Genomic DNA, 23,846 nt, shown 5'->3' with positions numbered 1-23,846 from the left:
GTTGTGACTGTACAAAATATTCTTACTTTGAAATGAAGCCCCCGCTCTCACATCGTAAACGGGCATCGGTCCCTTCTATAAAAAGTAATTCAGGATGATGGAGGACATCTACAAGAACAGAAAGTTCTGCTTCTACAAGTGGCTTCAACTGTTCTTCTAGAACATTTATAATATCCTGGTGGGGACAAAAGTAAGTTGGCAATACTGTAGAATAGGTACAAATGAAAGGGTTGTCTCACAAATTTGCAATAGGTTCCCAAATGACTGTTTATACGATTTTGAAGGTCTTACCCATTTATCTTGTTTTACAATTACGTCAACTTTTATTTCTTATAAGTGTAAATTTGTTTAACAAATTGAAAAAGTAAAATATATTTATTTCCAGATGTAAATGAACAACATACTATTTCACCAAAATGTGTTCTCATATTTCTACCAACCTGTAACTTCTCTACAATGTTCTTGTAGTCCCATTGATTCTGCGTGCCACTGGCACGAGGGAAAGCTCGCGTGGATGTTGGCTGCTTATATGTTGGCTGGGATCTAAGCTGTGAACTGGAGGAGCTGTTCAGTAAGGAGCTAACATGTGAATCTAAGTCCATTGGAAGAGCAATGCTGCGACTTTTTGCTAAAAATCCAGAGAGAAGAGATTAAAAATACATATGTCTCTACCGTCACCGTACGCACACTATAAGAGTATGTTACCATAAATCTGGGAGAGCTTATTCATACATCAATTTAAGATGTACAGTGCATCTGGAAAGTATTCACAGCGCTTCACTTTTTCCATATTTTGTTATGTTACAGCCTTATTCCAAAATGGAATAAATTCATTTTTTCCCTCCATAATGACAATATGAAAAAAGTTTTTTTGAGATTTTTGCAAATTTATTAAATATAAAAAACTAAGAAATCACATGTACAGTATATAAGTATTCACAGCCATTGCTCAATAATTTGTTGATGCACCTTTAGCAGCAATTACAGCCTCAAGTCTTTTTGAATATGATGCCTCAAGCTTGGCACACCTATCTTTGGGCAGTGTTGCCCATTACTCTTTGCAGCACCTCTCAAGCTCTATCAGGTTGGATGGGAAGCGTCGGCGCACAGCCATTTTCAGATCTCTCCAGAGATGTTCAATCGGATTAAAGTCTGGGCTCTGGCTGGGCCACTCAAGGACATTCACAGAGTTGTCCTGAAGCCACTCCTTTGATATCTTGGCTATGTAATTAGGGTCGTTGTCCTGCTGAAACATGAACCGTCGCCCCAGTCTGAGGTCAAGAGAGCTTTGGAACAGGTTTTCTTCCAGGATGTCTCCGTACATTGCTGCATTCATCTTTCCCTCTATCCTGACTAGTCTCCCTGTTCCTGCCACTGAAAAAAATCCCCACAGCATAATGCGCCATCACCATGCTTCACTGTAGGGATGGTATTGGCCTGGTTATAAGCGGTGCCTGGTTTCCTCCAAACATGACGCCTGGCATTCACGCCAAAGAGTTCAATCTTTGTCTCATCAGACCAGAGAATTTTGTTTCTCATGGTCTGAGAGTCCTTCAGGTGTATTTTGGCAAACTCCAGGTGGGCTGCCATGGGCTGCGGAGTGGCTTCCGTCTGGCCATTCTACCATACAGGCCTGATTGGTGGATTGCTGAAGAGATGGTTGTCCTTCTGGAAGGTTCTCCTCTCTCCACAGAGGAATGCTGTAGCTCTGACAGAGTGACCATCGCATTCTTGGTCACCTCCCTGACTGGGCCCTTCTCCCTGATCGCTCAGTTTAGACGGCCGGCCAGCTCTAGGAAGAGTCTTGGTGGTTCTGAACTTCTTCCATTTATGGATGATGGAAGCCACTGTGCTCATTGGGACCTTCAAAGCAGCAGATATTTTTTTGTACCCTTCCGCAGATTTGTGACTCCAGACAATCCTGTCTTGGAGGTCTACAGACAAGTCCTTTGACTTCATGCTTGGTTTGTGCTCAGACATGCACTTTCAAGTGTGGGACCTTATATAGATAGGTGGACTACAATTAACTGTAGGAACATCTCAAGGATGATCAGTGGAAATAGGATGCACCTGAGCTCAATTTTGAGCTTCATGGCAAAGGCTGTGAATACTTATGTACATGTGATTTCTTACCTTTTTATTTTTAATAAATTTGCAAAAAATCTCAAAAAAACTTTTTCACGTAGTCATTATGGGGTATTGTGTGTAGAACTTTGAGGGGAAAATTAATTTATTCCATTTTGGAATAAGGATGTATCATAACAAAATGTGGAAAAAGTGAAGCGCTGTGAATACTTTCCGAATGCACTGTCGTTGTATAAGGTTATGCAATCTGGCATAAATTTATCATAATGGAAAGTCATAGTGAGACGCAAATGGCTCCGCAGAGATCACATTTTTTCAAATCATCTAAATCTGAATGGGTTGAATTAATCGGTTCCTGCTTTTTAATGTTTACTAACTCCATGTACTATTTAGGAACCTAGAATGTGATCGTCAAATAAATATAATTTTACCATCAAAGATTGGATTAATAATTTGGTTAAGAGATGAATCAAGTACTCTTGTATTTAATGATCCATCTTGGGATAGTATCAAACCACAATGTGCCAGATGCTGCATCATGATGCCTTTAATAGCTTATTGGAAGCAGACTGGGTTTTACAGGGCAGAGCAAGACTTTTGTTGCTTAGGAAAGAGAGAAACTTGTTCTTTTATATAACGATATATATATATATATACAGTATATGTATATAAAATGTTTTCTTAAACTCCTTTAAACTCATCACACAAATTTTGATGTTTAACAGTAAACAACCTTATCTGGTTTTCCAATACACTTAAAACCTTACTACTTTGCATAAAACACAAGCCATACACATCCATTGTTATTCTACAGAAACATCAGCAACATGGGCCTAATTCAGACCTGATCGCTAGGCTGCATTTTCGTACAGGCTGCGATCAGGTCTAAACTGCGCATGCATATGCACCGCAATGCGCAGGCACGTCGCACAGGTACAAAACGGCTCGCCGCTCAGCGATGGGTTTGTGCGACGGATCCGTTCGCACGGTCGTTCGCGAGGATACTGACAGGAAGAAGGCGTTTGTGGGTGGCAACTGACCGTTTTCAGGGAGTGGTTGGAAAAACGCAGGCAATCCCATGCGTTTGCAGGAAGGGCTCCTGACGTGAATTACGGCCCCGGACAGGCTGAAGTGATCGCAGCGGCTGAGTAAGTCCTGGGCTGCGCAGAGACTGCACAAGATCTGTTTGTACAGCTCTGCTACACATGCAATCGCACACTTCCAAAGCTATAATACACTGCCCTGTAAGCGGTGACTATCTAATCGCAGCAGTGCAAAAATCGCCTGCTAGTGATCAGTCCTGAATTAGGATTAGGTCCAATATCTGCTATTAAAAAAGGTAAAAGTTTATAATAACATACCGTGCAGCAACTTATATATTGCAGTTTTCTAATTGTGTTCCTACAGTATACTTTATGTACAGATGTGAAGTACAACAACAGTAGATGTCGGTAAATAAATTCCATGGGTGCATTTGAACTTTCTTACCGACCATGGCAAGGGCCCGTATACAGGCCTCTACTGATCCTTTGTATTGCTGCTGAAGCCAAGGACACTCAAGGAGCCGAGTTGTGGACTGGAGTAATTGGACTACTATTGTTTGATGAGTCTAAAAAAATCAATTCATTGTGCACGTCAAACAGTAATAAGTTTACATACTTATTATATTTTCAATGTTAGTACCTAGAAACCAACATGTTAATCTAATTCAAATCAACTGAAGGACTATTTTACTTAAAAATAATAAAAAAAGCCCAATGCAGTGTACTGTATGTAGATGGACATAACCAGCACATTAAAGAGCTGTGTAGCATCTCCTAACTATAACGTGCCATGTCTGTTTCATCTGTATATAGGTAGAAACGGTTTTACATATATGTAAGCATTTGTACACAGTGTATTTGTTGGTGAATTAGATATATAGATTACCTCTATTAATAGAGTACAGATATATACTTTTAATAGCAGTCACAGTTGGTCCAGCAATTACCATAGCTACAGCAACATGGATTCCAATGTGTATATATATGCACATACACATACATACCTGAAGAGATGTGCTGTTCTCCGAAAATGGGGAGTTAAAAAAGGATCTTATAGTTTCCAAGACCACAGTAAGTACATACTTTTCCAAGGTAGGATCAGACAGACGCTTATCCCGCTTGTTACAAACCTGAGGGAAGTAGGAACAAATGCGGCATAAACGGCAAGATCATAATATATAAATTATTACAATTTCAGCATTATATTCATGTAAAAATGTGTGTAATATGTCACAGACAGATAAGCACCAACTGGGAATGGAAACCATGAAGATTAAGTTGTGTATGCAGTTGGTAGTCTTTCCTTATAACATCCTTTTGTATCCCGCCTTCAGAACTCATTGGGATTAAATCAGTGCTACTCCATTGGACACATGTATTGGAATGGTTGATACGCACTATAAAACTTACCCGAGCCATATCTAGAATGAAATTCTCGAAGAGGGTCCAGATGTGGTTGCTGGTGTAGATTTCCTTCATTTCCACCTCCGTGTCCACATAGCAATGATTCACAAAGTTCACGTAAGACATTTTTACCTTTGAAGCAAAATGGAATTAGGTAATTGAAAAACACTTTGTGCAGAAGATATATTTTAGCATTATTATTAAGGGCTAGTAGACACACAATATAAGAACATGCATTATATAAAAAAATGTAGTGAAACTTGGGTGTGGGGTCATTTATGACACACAAAATCTTTTGACATTCTGGCAAAGAACAGCCAGTGCCAATGAGCTCATATCCAGCAATAAGCCGCAGTGATTGGTCTGCAAATACTTAGATGTCACTTTTGTGCAAAACAAGATTACTAACATTTCTGAGAAGGACGGTCAACAGTACTATAGCCACACTCTTATAAAATCTGCATACAATCCTGGTAGTGTGTTCTAACCTCTGTGATACAGTCTTCATGTGTCACCACCCGCACCACATCCTCCAGCGGTAGCAGAGATGTGCACTTAATTTCAGTGTAGACGTTCTTGCCCTCAGCACAGGCAGCTAGGAGGTCAACCAGTGAAATGTGGTACATGAGAGGGCTGTTCTCTTCCACTCCCTCACGGGCTGCTGCCATCATTTCAAGCATTGAAGCAAATGGTGCTTTGTCGTTGTAGAAGACCACAACATCATCTCCTGCATTTGTAAGCTGCAGAGAAATGTACAGCTTTTAATTTATTGAATACAGAGCAGGATAATATATTCCATTCCTATGCGGTAACCTTTGACTGTTGAGCAAACTATTCTATTAATTCCAGCAAGATCTACCAGATGATGAATATGAGAATATGTTGGAAGGGGATGCGGTTATGTAAACAGCGGTCGGGAGACCGCCGGTCACTATACCGATGCCGAAATCCCGCCCGGTGAAAAACCCGACAGTCGGCATGCCGACTGACAGGGACTACTCCCACTTGTGGGTGTCCACGACACCCATAGAGTGGGATTAGAACCTGTGGCGAAAGGTTCGTTGCACTCGCCCCCTCCCCGCCAGCTATCTAAACACTGGGATCCCAGCGTCTGTATGGTTACCGGCAGTATCCCAACCACCGGTCACCCATACCCAACCCGTTGGCAGTTATAACCAAAGATTCTCTAAAGTTACAACTTCTAATAATAGTATTTTGTATACAACTGTGTAGCAGTCATGTCGGAATTCAATATTTTTGTGGTGAAAGCTATTTTCCTCTACACTCCCATTGGGGCCTACATTCGTAAGGCTTGGATTTTGATGCTGATTAAGTTTAAGTGCTTTTATAGTATGAATATAATATAATGTGAAAACTAGAAAGTTTACTCTATGTCTTTTACATTGATTATAGAAAAAATAAGAATTTACTCACCGGTAATTCTATTTCTCGTAGTCCGTAGTGGATGCTGGGAACTCCGTAAGGACCATGGGGAATAGATGGCTCCGCAGGAGACTGGGCACATCTAAAGAAAGAATTAGGACTATCTGGTGTGCACTGGCTCCTCCCCCTATGACCCTCCTCCAAGCCTCAGTTAGGACACTGTGCCCGGAAGAGCTGACACAATAAGGAAGGATTTTGAATCCCGGATAAGACTCATTCCAGCCACACCAATTACACCGTATAACTCGTGATAGGAACCCCGGTTAACAGTATGATAACAAAAGGAGCCTCTGAACAGATGGCTCGCAATAATAACCCGATTTGTGTAACAATAACTATTTACAAGTATTGCAGACAATCCGCACTTGGGATGGGCGCCCAGCATCCACTACGGACTACGAGAAATAGAATTACCGGTGAGTAAATTCTTATTTTCTCTGACGTCCTAGTGGATGCTGGGAACTCCGTAAGGACCATGGGGATTATACCAAAGCTCCCAAACGGGCGGGAGAGTGCGGACAACTCTGCAACACCGAATGAGAGAACTCCAGGTCCTCCTCAGCCAGGGTATCAAAATTGTAGAATTTTGCAAACGTGTTTGCCCCTGACCAAGTAGTAGCTCGGCAAAGTTGTAAAGCCGAGACCCCTCGGGCAGCCGCCCAAGATGAGCCCACCTTCCTTGTGGAATGGGCTTTTACAGATTTAGGCTGCGGTAGTCCTACCGCAGAATGCGCCAGCTGAATAGTGCTACAAATCCAGCGCGCAATAGTCTGCTTAGAAGCAGGAGCACCCAGTTTGTTGGGTGCATACAGGATAAACAGCGAGTCAGTTTTCCTGACTCCAGCCGTCCTGGAAACATACATTTTTAGGGCCCTGACTACGTCCAGTAACTTGGAATCCTCCAAGTTCCCAGTAGCTGCAGGCACCACAATAGGCTGGTTCAAGTGAAACGCTGATACCACCCTCGGGAGAAACTGAGGACGAGTCCTCAATTCTGCCCTATCCATATGGAAAATCAGATAAGGGCTTTTATAGGACAAAGCCGCCAATTCTGACACACGCCTGGCCGAAGCCAGGGCCAACAGCATGACCACTTTCCACGTGAGATATTTCAAATCCACAGTCTTAAGTGGTTCAAACCAATGTGATTTCAGGAACTCCAAAACCACATTGAGATCCCAAGGTGCCACTGGGGGCACAAAAGGAGGCTGAATATGCAGAACTCCCTTGACAAAAGTCTGAACTTCAGGCAGGGAAGCCAGTTCTTTCTGGAAGAAAATCGACAAGGCCGAAATCTGGACCTTAATGGACCCCAATTTGAGGCCCAACGTCACCCCTGTTTGCAGGAAATGCAGGAATCGACCCAGTTGAAATTCCTCCGTTGGGGCCTTCCTGGCCTCACACCAAGCAACATATTTTCGCCAAATGCGGTGATAATGGTTTGCGGTGACATCCTTCCTGGCTTTGATCAGGGTAGGAATGACTTCCTCCGGAATACCCTTTTCCTTCAGGATCCGGTGTTCAACCGCCATGCCGTCAAACGCAGCCGCGGTAAGTCTTGGAACAGACAGGGCCCCTGCTGCAGCAGGTCCTGTCTGAGCGGTAGAGGCCAAGGGTCCTCTGAAAGCATCTCTTGAAGTTCCGGGTACCAAGCTCTTCTTGGCCAATCCGGAACAACGAGTATAGTTTTCACTCCTCGCCTTCGTATTATTCTCAGTACCTTGGGAATGAGAGGCAGAGGAGGAAACACATAAACCGACTGGTACACCCACGGTGTTACTAGAGCGTCCACAGCGATCGCCTGAGGGTCCCTTGACCTGGCGCAATATCTTTTTAGCTTTTTGTTGAGGCGGGACGCCATCATGTCCACCTGTGGTCTTTCCCACCGGTTTACCAGCATTTGGAAGACTTCTGGATGAAGTCCCCATTCTCCCGGGTGGAGGTCGTGCCTGCTGAGGAAGTCTGCTTCCCAGTTGTCCACTCCCGGAATGAACACTGCTGTCAGTGCTAACACATGATTTTCCGCCCATCGGAGAATCCTTGTGGCTTCTGCCATTGCCCTCCTGCTTCTTGTGCCGCCCTGTCTGTTTACATGGGCGACCGCCGTGATGTTGTCTGATTGGATCAGTACCGACTGGTTCTGAAGCAGGGGCCTTGCTTGGCTTAGGGCATTGTAGATGGCCCTTAGCTCCAGAATATTTATGTGAAGCGAAATCTCCTGATCTGACCACAGTCCTTGGAAATTTCTTCCCTGTGTGACTGCCCCCCCCAGCCCCGAAGGCTGGCATCCGTGGTCACCAGGACCCAGTCCTGTATTCCGAATCTGCGGCCCTCTAATAGATGAGCCCTCTGCAGCCACCACAGCAGCGACACCCTGGTCCTTGCCGACAGGGTTATCCGCTGTTGCATCTGGAGATGGGACCCGGACCATTTGTCCAACAGGTCCCACTGGAAAGTCCTTGCGTGGAACCTTCCGAATGGAATTGCTTCGTACGAAGCTACCATTTTTCCCAGGACTCGTGTGCATTGATGTACCGACACCTGTCCCGGTTTTAGGAGGTCTCTGACTAGAGATGACAACTCCTCGGCTTTTTCCACTGGAAGAAACACTTTTTTCTGGTCTGTGTCCAGAATCATTCCCAGGAACAGAAGACGTGTCGTCGGGACCAGCTGTGACTTTGGAATATTGAGAATCCAGCCGTGCTGTTGTAGCACTTCCCGAGAAAGTGCTACCCCCACTACCAACTGTTCTTTGGACCTCGCCTTTATCAGGAGATCGTCCAAGTACGGGATAATTAAAACTCTCTTCTTGCGAAGGAGTATCATCATTTCGGCCATTACCTTGGTAAAGACCCTCGGTGCCGTGGATAACCCAAACGGCAGCGTCTGGAACTGATAGTGACAGTCCTGTACCACAAATCTGAGGTACTCCTGGTGAGGGGGGTAAATGGGGACATGTAGGTACGCATCCTTGATGTCCAAGGAGACCATGTAATCCCCCTCGTCCAGGCTCGCAATAACCGCCCTGAGTGATTCCATCTTGAACTTGAACCTTTTGATATAAGTGTTCAAGGCTTTTAAATTTAAGATGGGTCTCACCGAACCGTCCGGTTTTGGTACCACAAACATTGTGGAATAGTAACCCTTTCCTTGCTGAAGGAGGGGTACCTTGACAATCACTTGCTGTGAATACAGTTTTTGGATAGCCACCAACACTGCCTCCCTGGCCTCCCCAGAGGGAGTTGCTGGTAAGGCAGATTTTAGAAAACGGCGGGGGGGGGGGGGGGGGGGACGTCTCGAATTTCAGCCTGTACCCCTGAGATACTACTTGAAGGGTCCAGGGATCCACCTGTGAGAGAGCCCACTGTGTGCTGAAATTTCTGAGACGGGCCCCCACCGTACCCGGGTCCGCCTGTGAAGCCCCAGCGTCATGCTGTGGACTTACCGGACGCGGGGGAGGACTTTTGCTCTTGGGAACTGGCTGTATGCTGCAGCTTTTTCCCTCTACCTTTGCCTCTCGGCAGAAAGGACGCGCCTCGAGCCCTCTTGTGTTTTTGGGGCCGAAAGGACTGTACTTGATAATACGGTGCTTTCTTTTGCTGTGGGGTAGCTTGTGGCAAAAATGTCGATTTCCCAGCCGTAGCTGTGGAAACGAGGTCTGAAAGACCATCCCCAAACAGTTCCACCCCCTTATAAGGCAAAACTTCCATGTGCCTTTTTGAATCGGCATCACCTGACCACTGCCGAGTCCATAACCCCCTTCTGGCGGCAATGGACATTGCACTTATTTTTGATGCCAGCCGGCAAATATCCCTCTGTGCATCACGCATGTATAAGACAGCGTCTTTTATATGCTCTACTGTCAGCAAAATATTATCCCTATCCAGGGTATCAATATTATCCAACAGGGAATCTGACCACGCGGCAGCAGCACTGCACATCCATGCTGATGCAATCGCTGGTCGCAATATAATGCCCGTGTGTGTATATATAGCTTTTAGGGTAGCTTCCTGCTTTCTATCGGCAGGATCCTTTAGGGCGGCCGTATCCGGAGACGGTAGTGCCACCTGTTTTGATAAACGTGTAAGCGCTTTATCTACCCTAGGGGATGTTTCCCAACGTGACCTATCCTCTGGCGGGAAAGGGTACGCTGCCAATAACCGTTTAGAAATTATCAATTTCTTATCGGGGGAAGTCCAGGCTTCCACACACACCTCATTTAATTCCTCAGATGCAAGAAAAACTACTGGGAGTTTTTTCTCACCGAACATAATACCCTTTTTTGTGGTACCTGGGGTACTATCAGAAATGTGTAATACATTTTTCATTGCCTCAATCATGTAACGGGTGGACCTATTGGAGGGTACATTAGTCTCATCGTCGTCGACACTGGAGTCGGTATCCGTGTCGACATCTGTGTCTGCCATCTGAGGTAGCGGGCGTTTTAAAGCCCCTGATGACTTTTGAGACACTGGAACAGTCACAAGCTGAGTAGCCGGCTGTCCTATGTCGTCAAACCTTTTATGTAAGGAGCTGACACTGTCACGTAATTCCTTCCATAAGTCCATCCACACAGGTGTCGACCCTTCAGGGGGTGACAACACACTTACAGGCATTTGCTCTGCCTCCACATCATTTTCCTCATCATACATGTCGACACAGCGGTACCGACACAGCACACACACAGGGAATGCTCTGACAGAGGACAGGACCCCACAAAGCCCTTTGGGGAGACAGAGGGAGAGTATGCCAGCACACACCAGAGCGCTATATACCACAGGGATATCACCTATAAAGTGTGTTTTCCCCTTATAGCTGCATATATATTATACTGCGCCTAAATTTGTGCCCCCCCTCTCTTTTTTACCCTTTCTGTAGTGCAGGACTGCAGGGGAGAACCAGGGAGCGATCCTTCCAGCGGAGCTGTGAGGGAAAATGGCGCCAGTGTGCTGAGGGAGATGGCTCCGCCCCTTTTTCGGCGGGCTTTCTCCCGCAATTTTAAGATTTCTGGCAGGGGTTAATATACACCTATATAGCCTCTGGGGCTATATATGGTGTCAGTTTGCCAGCCAAGGTGTTATTTATTGCTGCTCAGGGCGCCCCCCCCCCCAGCGCCCTGCACCCATCAGTGACCGCAGTGTGTGGTGTGCATGAGGAGCAATGGCGCACAGCTGCAGTGCTGTGCGCTACCTTGGAGAAGACAGAAGTCTTCAGCCGCCGATTTTCCGGACCTTCTTGCTTCTGGCTCTGAAAGGGGGACGGCGGCGCGGCTCCGGGAACGGACGACGAGGTCGGGTCCTGTGTGCGATCCCTCTGGAGCTAATGGTGTCCAGTAGCCTAAGAAGCCCAAGCTACCACCACTTAGGTAGGTTCGCTTCTTCTCCCCTTAGTCCCTCGGTGCAGTGAGCCTGTTGCCAGCAGGTCTCACTGTAAAATAAAAAACCTAAATTATACTTTCTTTCTAGGAGCTCAGGAGAGCCCCTAGTGTGCATCCAGCTCAGCCGGGCACAGAAATCTAACTGAGGCTTGGAGGAGGGTCATAGGGGAAGGAGCCAGTGCACACCAGATAGTCCTAATTCTTTCTTTAGATGTGCCCAGTCTCCTGCGGAGCCGTCTATTCCCCATGGTCCTAACGGAGTTCCCAGCATCCACTAGGACGTCAGAGAAATATGTATATACAACATTTGCTACAAACTTCACCAGGGGAAGAGTTGCTGTTCCAACAACCAGGGCCATAACTAGGGGTATTTGAGCAGTGGCGCCGCACAGAGTGCATTCTTGCTGCTTCATGGCCCTTGTTTCTGGATAGCAGGGTGCCTTAAGTATGGCATATAGCTGCACTTATTCTCACCCTGAAGTAAGTTGCGGATAATTCACTTGACCCCTTTGTATCTAATATCATTGCCAGATTTTTGACATTATTTTTTAAGTTATTTCCTTCTTATCTATCTTGTCTCCTCTGTTTCCATACACTCCATATCTTGCAGTCATGAGCTAGATAATGGATTCATCTTTACCTCTGTCATGATCATGTCCTGGCACTTTTTAATATATTTGCCCTCAGCTTTGATGATGGTGTGTAGAAAGTCCAAGTACTGCACGTGTCTTCCGTGGGTGGCTAGGCAGTGGATGAAGTGCTGAAGCACAGTCTCATGAATCTCTGAACACAGCTGGTAGTTATTGAGAAAAATGTGTTGCATGGTCTCAGCCTCCAGGAGCTGGGAAAAAACAGCAATTGCATTGTATTAATTGCAGTTTGCACTGCACTAGGTAGAAATGAATGCACAAATACACATTTATGAGTATAACACTCTGGTATCACCAGCATGATAAAATGATAGCACCAGTTCTGTACCGCTGACTGCCCTCCTAACGCTATCACCATCTCAGGATGGCGATAGCAGAGGACCACTACCTGAGAAAAACCTTTTATTTCTTGTTAAACAAAGCATTAACCAGATATATTAAAATATTTTGGTTTTCTATATTTGTGCACCTGGAACTTAGCCTCAGTCCAGTGTGTTAAGCAGGAACAGTGGGTCATGCACAAAAGGGACTAGGCTGAATTTTTTGCAGCGATAACTGATTTTCCATCAAAGCAAAAAGTGATTTAAATTCAGCATTTTATATAAAACATTTTTCTATTTTTTGTTTTATATTTTAAATAGTGGAATTGATAGCTCATGTGACATGCATTACGCAAAGGCTTCCAGAACTGTCAGGTGAAAAAGAATTTACAATCACTGTGATAAGCGGGGAAAGAAAATCTTTTATTATCACAAATAGACAGACAGATAGTAGGCCTGTTAAAAACAAACAATAATTTTCTAATAAAAAACATAAAATCTGTTTTGTATACTGACTGGCAGTATTGTAACCAGCTCAGCTGCTAATTAAGAATGCAATCAACAGAAAGCCGACCTTCTCATGACAACTATAAATACTAAAATTCTACAAAGTATATATGAAAAATAACAAGTATCATAATTGCAATAACATTATGTTGAAAAAACAAGTCCAGCAATAAAACCTATTTATACTGTATACACCTATATACACCTATATATTCAATAGGTCGACAGATAAAAGTTCGACAAGCAATAGGTCGACACCATATGGTCGACATGCATATGATCGGCATGGTCAAAAGGTCGACAGATTCAAATGGTCGACATAGCATATGGTAGAGATGAGTTTTAAAAAAAGTTTAGGACTTTTTCATACTTCACCATTTACGTGGACTATGATAGGGAATTTGGATATTACTCTATCAACAGTAATAATAATAACTAGCTGAAAGGTTTGCTGGGAAGTGCATCTTACCCTTTTCCACCCCCTTAAGAGTCGAACTTCGAAAAATCCCTTCTCTATGGATGCCTGCAAATAACTGTCACAGTTTCCAGACCACCCAGCAGATCATATGTTCCAGGTCACCCAGCAGGCGCACAGGGAGAGTTCTCCAGCTGTCACATTTTCCAGAGCACAATGGTGATGCATTGTAAATAGCAGGCGGAGGTATTGCCACATAACTCCGAAAAGAAGCAACTGATTACAATGACAATATTTTTCTGCAAATCTACAGACCAAGGGGTATATTCAGAGATGGTCGCAGACTATACTACTCACATGCTAGGGGCCGCCCAGCACAGGGCAAAGCCGCCCAGCACGTGTGGCATTACCCCGTGATGCAAACGCAATTCAACTGCGATCGCATCAAAAAGAGGTTACCGCCATGTTTCCCATCACAGGAAACGCAGGTGATGTCATTGGCCACCACCGAAAACGGGCATCACACACACATATCCTGCCTTTCCTCCTCCAACACTGCGTTGCCGGCCTCAGATGCCTGTCGGCTGTCACTCATGACACGATCGCAACATGATAGCATGCGCACGCGAATGCAGCAAATCCATGGCCTTCAGAGCAAGAATTGAAATCAGCTTTGAATAAGGCCCCAAGACCTTTAATTTGGTATATGATGTTGCCCTGCTCAGACAACGGCATCATAAAAATATGTCATTCATAAAAGTCATCCTTCTGCTATTAATATATAAAATAATAATATTATTTATATTGCAGTTTTCTCCTCGAAGTGCTTTACATTTGTCTTTGCAACACAAAATACAAAAAAAAGTTTAACAAGGGACATTAGTGAAACGCTTGAGTAAACAGGTAAGTCTTGAGTCTATTATTGAAGGATTTTAGAGTGTTGCCTCTCGAACTGTGTGGGGTAGTCAGATCTGCAAAGCTGAAAGTTTGAACCCCAGATGAATTCAGGGAGATTCTAGGTGCTGCTTATAGTCCTTTAATTTTCCAAGCACAGTAATTGAGCGGGACAGTAAGGAATCAAAAGCTGCTTCAGATACCTTGGGCCCTGGTCATGTAGTGCTTTGAAAGTCAGTAAGCCAATCTTGAAAACGATTCACCATCTTACAGGCAGCCAGTGAAGGGAGCAGAGAATAGTTGTTATGTGACTGGAACAGGGATGGTTGGTTAATAGCATGTCAGATGCATTTTGAACCATCTGCAAACAGCGCAATTGCTGGGAGACCAAGGTAGAGGGCATTGCAGTAGTCCAGGAGTGATGACATTAATGTATGTCTGACTTTAGGTAGATTTTCTGAGTGAATTAAGTGCTTGATACAGGGTCAGTTCCGCAGATAAAAGACTGAGGATTTGATTGTGGCTGATACCTGTCCCAGTACAACACCAAGATTCTGGACATATTCAGTGTTTTGTTATTCTGAAACCCTAAGCATAGGTCCTGTTGGTTGACTATGCTACATTATTGTCCTTTGACCTATCATAAGGACCTCTCTTTTATCAGGATTCAGCTGTGGCCGACTGGCACTCATCCACTTCTGGAACTCAGCCACACAGCCATTTAGGGTTGTTATTGAGCTCTCAATACCTGGAGCAAAGGAAAGCTACAGTTGTGTATCATCTCTATAGCAGTGGTAGACCAGGCCATAATGTCTGATTATTTCACCCAGTAATAGCATGTATACTAGAAAAAGCAAGGGAAATAATATAGAACCCTGTGGGACACCACATGGAAGTGGCACTGTGATTATAATTATACTCTGGAAGCTCTGCAGTTAAGAAATGTTGTGAACCAGCTAAGGACTGAGCCATCTAATACACAAAATCAGGTGCTCAGTTAGAATCCCATGGTACACAGTATCAAATGCTGCAGAGATCCAGAAGGATTGAGATTGCTGAGTCACCTCTGTGTCTTGTCATCAGAAGATCATTAAGCACACAAATCAAGGCTGTTTCAGTGCTATGTCTTCTCCTGAATCTCGACTGGAATGGATCACAGATATCATGGGTTCACAGGCTGGTTTCTAGTTGAGTTGTAACCACTTTCTCAATACCCTTTTCTAGAAAGAGAAGGTTTGATAATGGTCTGTAGTTGGTCATGCAGTCGTAGTCTGATACCGCTTTCACATCGCTAACCCGGTAAAGAACCGGCTTTTGAACACGCTTCCGACCCGGGTCTGAACACGCTATACCCCTTTCACATCGCAGTTTGGAGCCGTGTTATTACCGGGTTATTCCCGGGTTGGTGCCTTTCACACTGAACCCGGTTCACCCTTTGAAAACATTTGTGATGTCATTATAAATGGACTTTTCTGTCTCCTATTGATGAGGTTTGAAAGGTATTACAAGGAGGGGCTGGGGAGTGCTCAGTAGTGCAGCAATCATGGCCGACACAGCACATGTCTCTATAGACTTTGTGATAGTCTCAGCTGTACTGCTCTTGGATTCAGCCTGTGAGAGGATATTTGAGCTTCTCACATTCTGTAGCTTGTTCAGCAGCTATGTTATGAGGAGGAGGAGGCTGCAGTATTTGAGAGACACCGCCATTCGTCGCCGGCAATACCTGCGCAGGAGGAGATCGTTTATATGTCATTTGGTGGGTGATTTCCGACTCCCCTCTTATCCGTAACAGCTCCCTAACCTCATCCTCACTCCAGTTTGCCATATTCTCCAAGCACTGTAGCAATGTAGCACTGTGAATGTAGTATAAATAAAAACACACTGTTTAAAGCGCGCTGCCTGTTTATTTCCGGGTTCAGAAAGGTGACATCATGCAGGGAGACAACCTATCACCTCCTTTTTAAGATTACCGGGTTGAATATAGCGGGTCTGAGGCTTTCACACTGCCAAATGAACCGGTTCTGAACCGTGTAGGATCCTTCTTTTTACACGGGTTAAAATACCGGGTTGTTTGACACAGTAAATTCATAATGGCGCTTTCACACTGCACCTCAAACCGGGTTGACACGGCTCAAACTCGGCAATATACCGGGTTATTTTTGCGATGTGAAAGGGGTAACAATTAGGTTTTTTATAAAGTGATCTAACAATTGCCTCCTTTGGTGGTTCAGGAGAAATGGCTGTCTGCAAATAGCATTGCATTATTTTTGCAAATCCAAGGCCAATTTTGTCCATATAACCTATTAGAAGCTCGGTTGAGGCAGGGATCACAGGTGGTGGAACACAACATTCGGCTAATTTCAGCAATATCTTTTACATCTATTGGGTCAAATCTAGTCCATGAAGACAGGTCGCTTACGATGGTAAGCATGGTGGTTTGGCACTCCTTTGATAGCACTGTGAGAAATCCAGCCTAGATGGAGGATACTTTATCTGCAAAGAAGTTGCATTGACAGGGAGTGGGTTTAATCAGGCTGCAGGCATGCTGCTTTGCAAAGCATTTCCACTGAATGGAAAAGCTGAGTGGGCCTATTGTTTGATGCCATGATCTCATTTTACAGGAAATCTGTTTTGTTATGGGTGATTGTGGATTGGTATTGTCCAATATGTTTGATTAGTTTTAACTTATCTTCAACCGGGTTAATTTTCCTCCATTGTCTTTCAAGTCTACAACTACTTTTCTTGAGTTCACTAACACTGTTGTCAAACTAAAGGGGCTTGATGGTGTGATATGCAGTGTCCATTGCGGCCTTCACATTCCTATTATAGTAACGTACTAGGGAACAAGGATCTTCACAGGCACCCAATACAGCAGAGAAATTTGCTGCAAGGACCTGGGGAGTCATAACCCTCCTTAGTCAACTCCATTGGCAAAGTTCTATTTCAAGGGGTTACGACTGAGAACCAAAGTAAGTGGCGGTCTGACCATGTGACTGGGTTTATTTTTAGGTCAGATACTTTAAGTCAAATGCTTCTAATCCAAGATCAAGAGTGTGACCACTTACAGTATATATGTGTAGCAGAAGAAATTACTTGTGTGAGGCTAAGAGCATTCATTGTAAACAGGTCTTGGCCAAGGTGTGAGAGCTCATCATCAACCCATGCACGAAATACCCATGAATTAGCTATCTTTGACACTCCAGAACTAGTCCAGCAACAATGCAATTTCTTGCAGAAATGTCTTTCCATCTCCATGGGGTGGTAAATGAGAAGTACTCTGAAACCTAATCCTCTAGCATTCTTGGCAGCTACAGATGGAGCCATGCTCATCTTGGCTTCTCTGCTTCGCCTAGGTGAACCATGGTTTATTAGCATAAGACTTTCATCTATTTTTCTCAGCTGCAATACTGTATGCACTCAATTGAAAGAGTAATTTCCATTGGGTTGAACCTAAGATTAAGTGCTTTTTTAAAGCAGTTGGCCACTCCACCTCTCCTGTGGGATTGCAGCTTTCAAAATAGGTGTTGCATTTTCAGTAGTACAGTGGTACATTTTAAAGTACTACTTTACCAGAAGAAAAGCAGATTGCAGCAATTATCTTAACTACAAAAGAAATCATTTGAAATTTGAAAACATAAGTGTGATAACAAGGGAGTACAGTAATTTGTTGTCAAATTGTATCTCATCCTTCACAAAATGAGGCCTTAAGAACTGATACTTTTATAGCCATTTCATGTTCTCCAGGACACTTGGAAGGGGATTATGGGGGTAATTCCAAGTTGATCGCAGCATGAATTTTGTTAGCAGTTGGGCAAAACCATGTCCACTGCAGGGGAGGCAGATATAACATGTGCAGAAAGAGTTAGATTTAGGTGGGTTATTTTGTTTCTGTGCAGGGTAAATACTGGCTGCTTTATTTTTACACTGCAAATTAGATTGCAGATTGAACACACCCCACCCAATTCTAACTCTCTCTGCACATGTTAAATCTGCCTCCCCTGCAGTGCACATGGTTTTGCCCAACTGCTAACAAAATTCCTGCTGCGATTAACTTGGAATGACCCCCTATGTCTCACCAAAAGGAGAACTTACCTTATTTTTATAAATGTGTTCCTATGAGACTTTATTGTGCTCTGCAATCCTATATGTTAATGCAGATACAAATGAGACTAAGCATACTTTGTTATGGCCATGCATCACAGTGCATACAGTTTGTTGAAAATGGGTGTCTTTTATCTAATGCAGGACAGAGGCACTGTTTCATCTATATGGTCCACCTCCTGTTGGTTTACATCAGAAAAGCTGCGATGAACAATGGGGATGGGGATTTATATGTACAATGGGCCTAATTCAGACCTGATCGTAGCAGCAGATTTGTTAGCTAATGGGCAAAACCATGCTGCACTGCAGGTGGGGCAGATATAACATGTGCAGAGAGAGTTAGATTTGGGTGGGTTATATTGTTTCTGTGCAGGGTAAATACTGGCTGCTTTATTTTAACACTGCAATTTAGATTTCAGTTTGAACCCACCCCACCCAAATCCAACTCTCTCTGCACATGTTATATCTGCCCACCCCCTTCCCCCCCCTTGCAGTGCACATGGGGGGTAATTCCAAGTTGATCGCAGCAGGAAATTTTTTAGCAGCTGGGCAAAACCATGTGCACTGCAGGGGAGGCAGATATAACATTTGCACAGAGAGTTACATTTGGGTGGGTTATTTTGTTTCTGTGCAGGGTAAATACTGGCTGCTTTATTTTTACACTGAATTTTAGATTGCAGATTGAACTCCCCACACCCAAATCTCTCTCTCTGCACATTTTATATCTGCCCCCCCCCCCCCCCCCCTGCAGTGCACATGGTTTTGCCCAACTGCTAAAAAATTTCCTGCTGCGATCAACTTGGAATTACCCCCATGGTTTTGCCCATTAGCTAACACATTTGCTGCTGCGATCAGGTCTGAATTAGCCCCAATGTTGGCATTCTCTTTCAATAAATACTAGGGGTGTGCAATGAATCCTAGATCTACAGTTTCAACCTGAGACCAAACAATAGTCGGCTCAGTGGACCCCAGTTAAAGGTGCGCAACCACAGAAGTTCTGACGTGAGCGCAGCGTGACTGAGCAAATGGTGGCTGTTTTTGTGGCCAAGGCTGGTCATGTACCTACTGTTACACTGGGGACTGGTACGCCAACCAATGCCTACCTCAAGGGCTGGAAGCCATTTCCAGGTGCCATGCAAGGACTTGCGCTCTTGGTGCCCTTATCCATCATGACAATGCACCTGCTTACAAGTCCAGGAAAGTGCTGGATTTTCTGGGCCATCCAGGAGCTTGGACATCTGCTGCACAGTACAGACCTGGCCCCATGCGACTTGTGTTCCAAAAAATCAAACTCCAGATGCATGGGATTTGTTTTGAGTCACCAGAAGCTGCAGTGTAGACCTTCATCCAGCATGTAGAGGACATACCTGCTTAGGACTGGTCTAGCTGTTTCACTAAGTGGTTTGAGCACATGCAACTTTGCATAAACTCCACTGGCGAATACTTTGAAAAAATTTAATGTTCACTTTGTTTGTAAATATAATATTTTTTGTGCATCCAGAAACTTATTGAACACCCTGCGTATTCTAACCTGCATTGATATTGTACTTCTGAAAAGAATAGTATAGTACAGTTATGAAGACCTTCTGTGATCAGGTGTTATTTCCGATTGATGTGAAGCTGGTTATGTGCATGTTTGATATGTGTCATTTCTGTGATACTGACATGTTTATGGTGGCTATTAACTAAATGTGGCCAAGTGAATTATCAGTAATTCAGACAGAAGAATGGTATTTCAGGAAGTTTAAATATGGTAGTGTATTTCTTCTCCTGCCACCTCCTGAGACAGGAAGCTCCAACAAATCATCACCATACACGAGGAGGGACTCACAATTACCATTCACACTCCCCTTCATTAAAACTGATCAGTACCTATTATTTCAGCAAAAGAGCAGGTAGACCTAATCACACAAGACAGGATACCAAGTAAATATAATAAAAGCTTAATTTCGCAATAGAGGCTGCGACAACCCTCCATCTCTGATTATGCTAATGTCGCTTTCATTGCAATTTGCACAGAGATGCCCATAAGCAGTTACTCAAGGATGTCCATCGGGTCTATTACAAACAAACATAGCACACCCACTAAACGCTTGCCACATGTTTATGTTTGACTAGCCAACCCTCTCCCCCATCTCACGTAAACACACACGGACTGTCAATCAATCACACTTTGTCCAAATTATGTGACCACTGTCGATAATCAATCATGAGACATGCATAGTGAGATATGGACGCATGCACAGTACCAATACCACAGTACTGTACCAGTACTTTATATACCTTACCAACAACAACGATAGCCCATGATGGATAAATTTCAGATCCTTTTGTTATTCAGTGAGTTACCCGTCAGTGCAGTGGTGGCGGAACTAGCGAGCAGTGGGCCCAGGTGAAACAAAATGCTTTGGGCCCCACCCCCTCATCCCGTCCAAGTCCACCCCCTCACACCTGGAGAGGATCTGGTGAGGGGGACCTGCTCAGGGCCAGGAAAATGGATACCTAGCAACAGTGTCGTAACTAGACATTTTAGCGCTGTGTGCAAGAAACGGTATCGGAGCCCCCCTCTATGTAAAACAGGGGCAAAAAATATAGGGGCATGGCTTCATGGGGAAGGAGTGTGGCCACAAAATAATACCAATTCATATAACGGTGCACAGTAGTCTACATTATTCAAATTAGGCCGCACAGTAGCACCGCTACACCAGGTAGAGCCCCTTTTACACATTACAGCGGAAAGATTCCCCTTTTTTACACATTACGGCAGACAGCGTCCACTTTTTACGCATCACAGCAGACAGCGTCCCCTTTTTTACACACTACGGCAGATAGCGTCCCCTTTTTACACATAACGGCAGACAGCGTCCCCTTTTTACATATTACGGCAGACAGCGTTCCCCTTTTTACACATTATGGCAGACAGCGTCCCCCTTTTTACTCATTAAGGCAGACAGACAGACTAGATAGATAGATAGATAGATCAATAGAAAGAATAGATTATACTTACTGTCTCCGCTGGCTCTGACAGTCAGGCTCCTCGGTGCAGCAGCTTCTGGCAGATCTCGGGCAGAGGAGAAGGAGGAGGAGGGAGGGGGACTCGGGAGCCGCAGCAGCGCAGTGTAATTGGTGGAGGCGCTGCTGCAGCTGTCCCTCTCCTTCCACACAGGCTGGCCGCAGCCGCTGTGAAAAGAGAAGCGCATCCCAGCATTCACAGCGGTGGCCAGCCTATGTGGAATGAGAGGGACAGCTGCAGTAGCGCCTCCACAAATTACACTGCGCTGCTGCGGCTCCTTCCTCCACCTCCCTCCTCCTCCTCCGCTCCCACCCCTCCGTGGCTGCTGCGTCCCTGTGCTCTTCTGCTTGGCTCACAGCACACAGCGGCAGGCGGCATGTAATGAGTCAGTTTGACTCATTACATGGCTTTGGGCCCCTTGACAGTGGCAGGCCCCAGTGGAAGGCACCCCTTTGCACTGGTGGTAGTTCCGCCACTGCGTCAGTGCAACCTAGGCCACCATATTTTCAAAGGCTTACAGTATAATTTGGCTATTGCAGTTCTTTTTTTTTTTCTCTTCCAACTAAACTTACAAATGAACCGTGTTAACAACACTACGTCTGAAGCAACCATCTTAACCTGCTACATCTGGATTGCATAAAGGCCAGTACTGACGTGAGAGATGTGTGCTGAGCGATCTTAACGGTCTGTGTTAAGATCGCTCAGCACACATCTCTCCCGTCAGTTGCTCCCTTTCTCCCTTGCTTTTTGCTATAGCCCTAGAAAACTACTGGCCATAGTGCTTTGTTAATCTCCTTTATATCAAGGCATATTAGTGAGGGATATAGATTTGAGGGTGACTTTGTTCGTCACTGATATGTTACTACTTTAATCCTCCCCGAATTATTCCATTCCCATTGTGATGGATTTGATCACAACTGTTGGAGAATTTTCTGGTTACAAAATTAATGTGAACATATCAGAGATGCTTTTGCTATCAGGAGATGCCACGCAGATCTCCTCACACCCTGTTTTACAAAAATGTTGAAGTTATAAAGTCCCATTTAAAATATTTAGGAGTGCATATCCTGGTGACCCCTACTAAGCTTTATGGTGTGAACTTTTCACCTCTGATTCACACAATAACTAATTTGGTGGAGCGTTAAATGCGTCTTCCATTATCTCTAATGGGCAGGGTGGCGGTTGTTAAAACAATTATCTTCCCGAAATTCTCTTACACACGGAGAGATCAGTGCTTAAATTCTAATCAATTTGACTAGATTGCTTAGAAAAGCATTGATCTCTCCGTGTGTACCCCCCACAGCGATTGCGATGCGTGCGCCCCCCGCATCGCTATCTCCGGTGCTAGATTGGCCTGCATGCAGGCTCAATCTAGCACATCGCTCATTTCACCGTTGTGTGAAGTGTGCGCCCCCCCGTCCGTCCCTCTCGCTCAACACACATTGCGCTGTGCTGAGCGGGGGGAGAGATGTGTGCTGAGCGGTCTGTGTTAAGATCGCTCAGCACACATCTCTCCCGTCAGTACTGGCCTTTATGCAATCCAGATGTTGCAGGTTAAGCTGGTTACTTCAGACATTAGAGGCCCTCATTCTGAGTTGATCGCTAGCTGCGTTGTTCGCAGCGCAGCGATCAGACAAAAAATCTGCAATTCTGCGCATGCGTATGGTGCGCACTGCGCACGCACATCGTACTTTCACAAGGGCCCTCATTCCGAGTTGATCGCTAGCTGCCGTTGCTCGCAGCGCAGCGATCAGACAAAAAAACGCCAATTCTGCGCATGCGTATGGTGCGCACTGCACACGCGCGTCGTACTTTCACAAAAGCAGATGCAGTTTTACACAAGCTCTAGCGATGCTTTTCAGTCGCACTGCTGACCGCTGAGTGATTGACAGGAAGTGGGTGTTTCTGGGAGGTAACTGACCATTTTCGGGGAGTGTGTGAAAAAACACAGGCGTGCCAGATAAAAACGCAGGAGTGGCCGGGAAAACGTAGGCGTGGCTGGCCGAACGCAGGGCGTGTTTGTGACGTCAAAACAGCAACTAAATAGTCTGAAGTGATCGCAAGCTAGGAGTGGGTCTCGAGCTACTCTGAAACGGCACAATCTTTTTTTGTAGCAGCGCTGCGAACCTTTCGTTCGCACTTCTGCTAAGCTAAGATACACTCCCAGAGGGTGGCGGCTTAGCATTTGCACTGCTGCTAAAAGCAGCTAGCGAGCGAACAATTCGGAATGAGGGCCAGAGTTGTTAACACCGTTCATTTGTAAGTTTAGTTGGAAGAGAAAAAAAAAGAACTGCAATAGCCAAATTATACTGTAAGCCTTATGAAAAATATGGTGGCCTAGGTCTACCGGATTTTAAGAGTTTTTCCCAGGCGGTACATTTTTGCTATATATCGGATCGGTTAATTATTTGGAGCATATACACAAATTATGAGCTAGATTGTGCATTACTCTACCCATTTTCCCCAGGTGCTTTGTTACACTTCCAGAAAGCTACAGTATGATCCTCAAAGTCATTTTACATAATACCTGGTATTGAGACAACTATTTTGTTTGGAGGGTTAGTAATAAAAAAAATAGGATTTTGGTACTTACC

General features: G+C 44.7%; 1 protein-coding gene across 1 annotated transcript in view; it reads right to left on the bottom strand.

Annotated features, from left to right (window-relative positions):
* Nucleotides 1-23,846, bottom strand: part of ITPR3 (inositol 1,4,5-trisphosphate receptor type 3) — a 418,536-nt gene that overhangs the window by 132,070 nt on the left and 262,620 nt on the right. The window contains exons 30-36 of the mRNA XM_063954848.1: nucleotides 11,993-12,193; nucleotides 5,021-5,272; nucleotides 4,539-4,664; nucleotides 4,133-4,258; nucleotides 3,574-3,694; nucleotides 441-628; nucleotides 27-175 (exon numbers count right to left, since the gene is read on the bottom strand). Coding sequence (XP_063810918.1) covers nucleotides 27-175; nucleotides 441-628; nucleotides 3,574-3,694; nucleotides 4,133-4,258; nucleotides 4,539-4,664; nucleotides 5,021-5,272; nucleotides 11,993-12,193 — 1,163 coding nt within the window. The remainder of the gene's footprint in view (nucleotides 1-26; nucleotides 176-440; nucleotides 629-3,573; nucleotides 3,695-4,132; nucleotides 4,259-4,538; nucleotides 4,665-5,020; nucleotides 5,273-11,992; nucleotides 12,194-23,846) is intronic.

This window comes from Pseudophryne corroboree, chromosome 2 (assembly GCF_028390025.1).
Source record: "Pseudophryne corroboree isolate aPseCor3 chromosome 2, aPseCor3.hap2, whole genome shotgun sequence".
Classification (NCBI taxonomy): domain Eukaryota; kingdom Metazoa; phylum Chordata; class Amphibia; order Anura; family Myobatrachidae; genus Pseudophryne; species Pseudophryne corroboree.
This window is presented reverse-complemented; position numbering and strand designations above follow the sequence as displayed.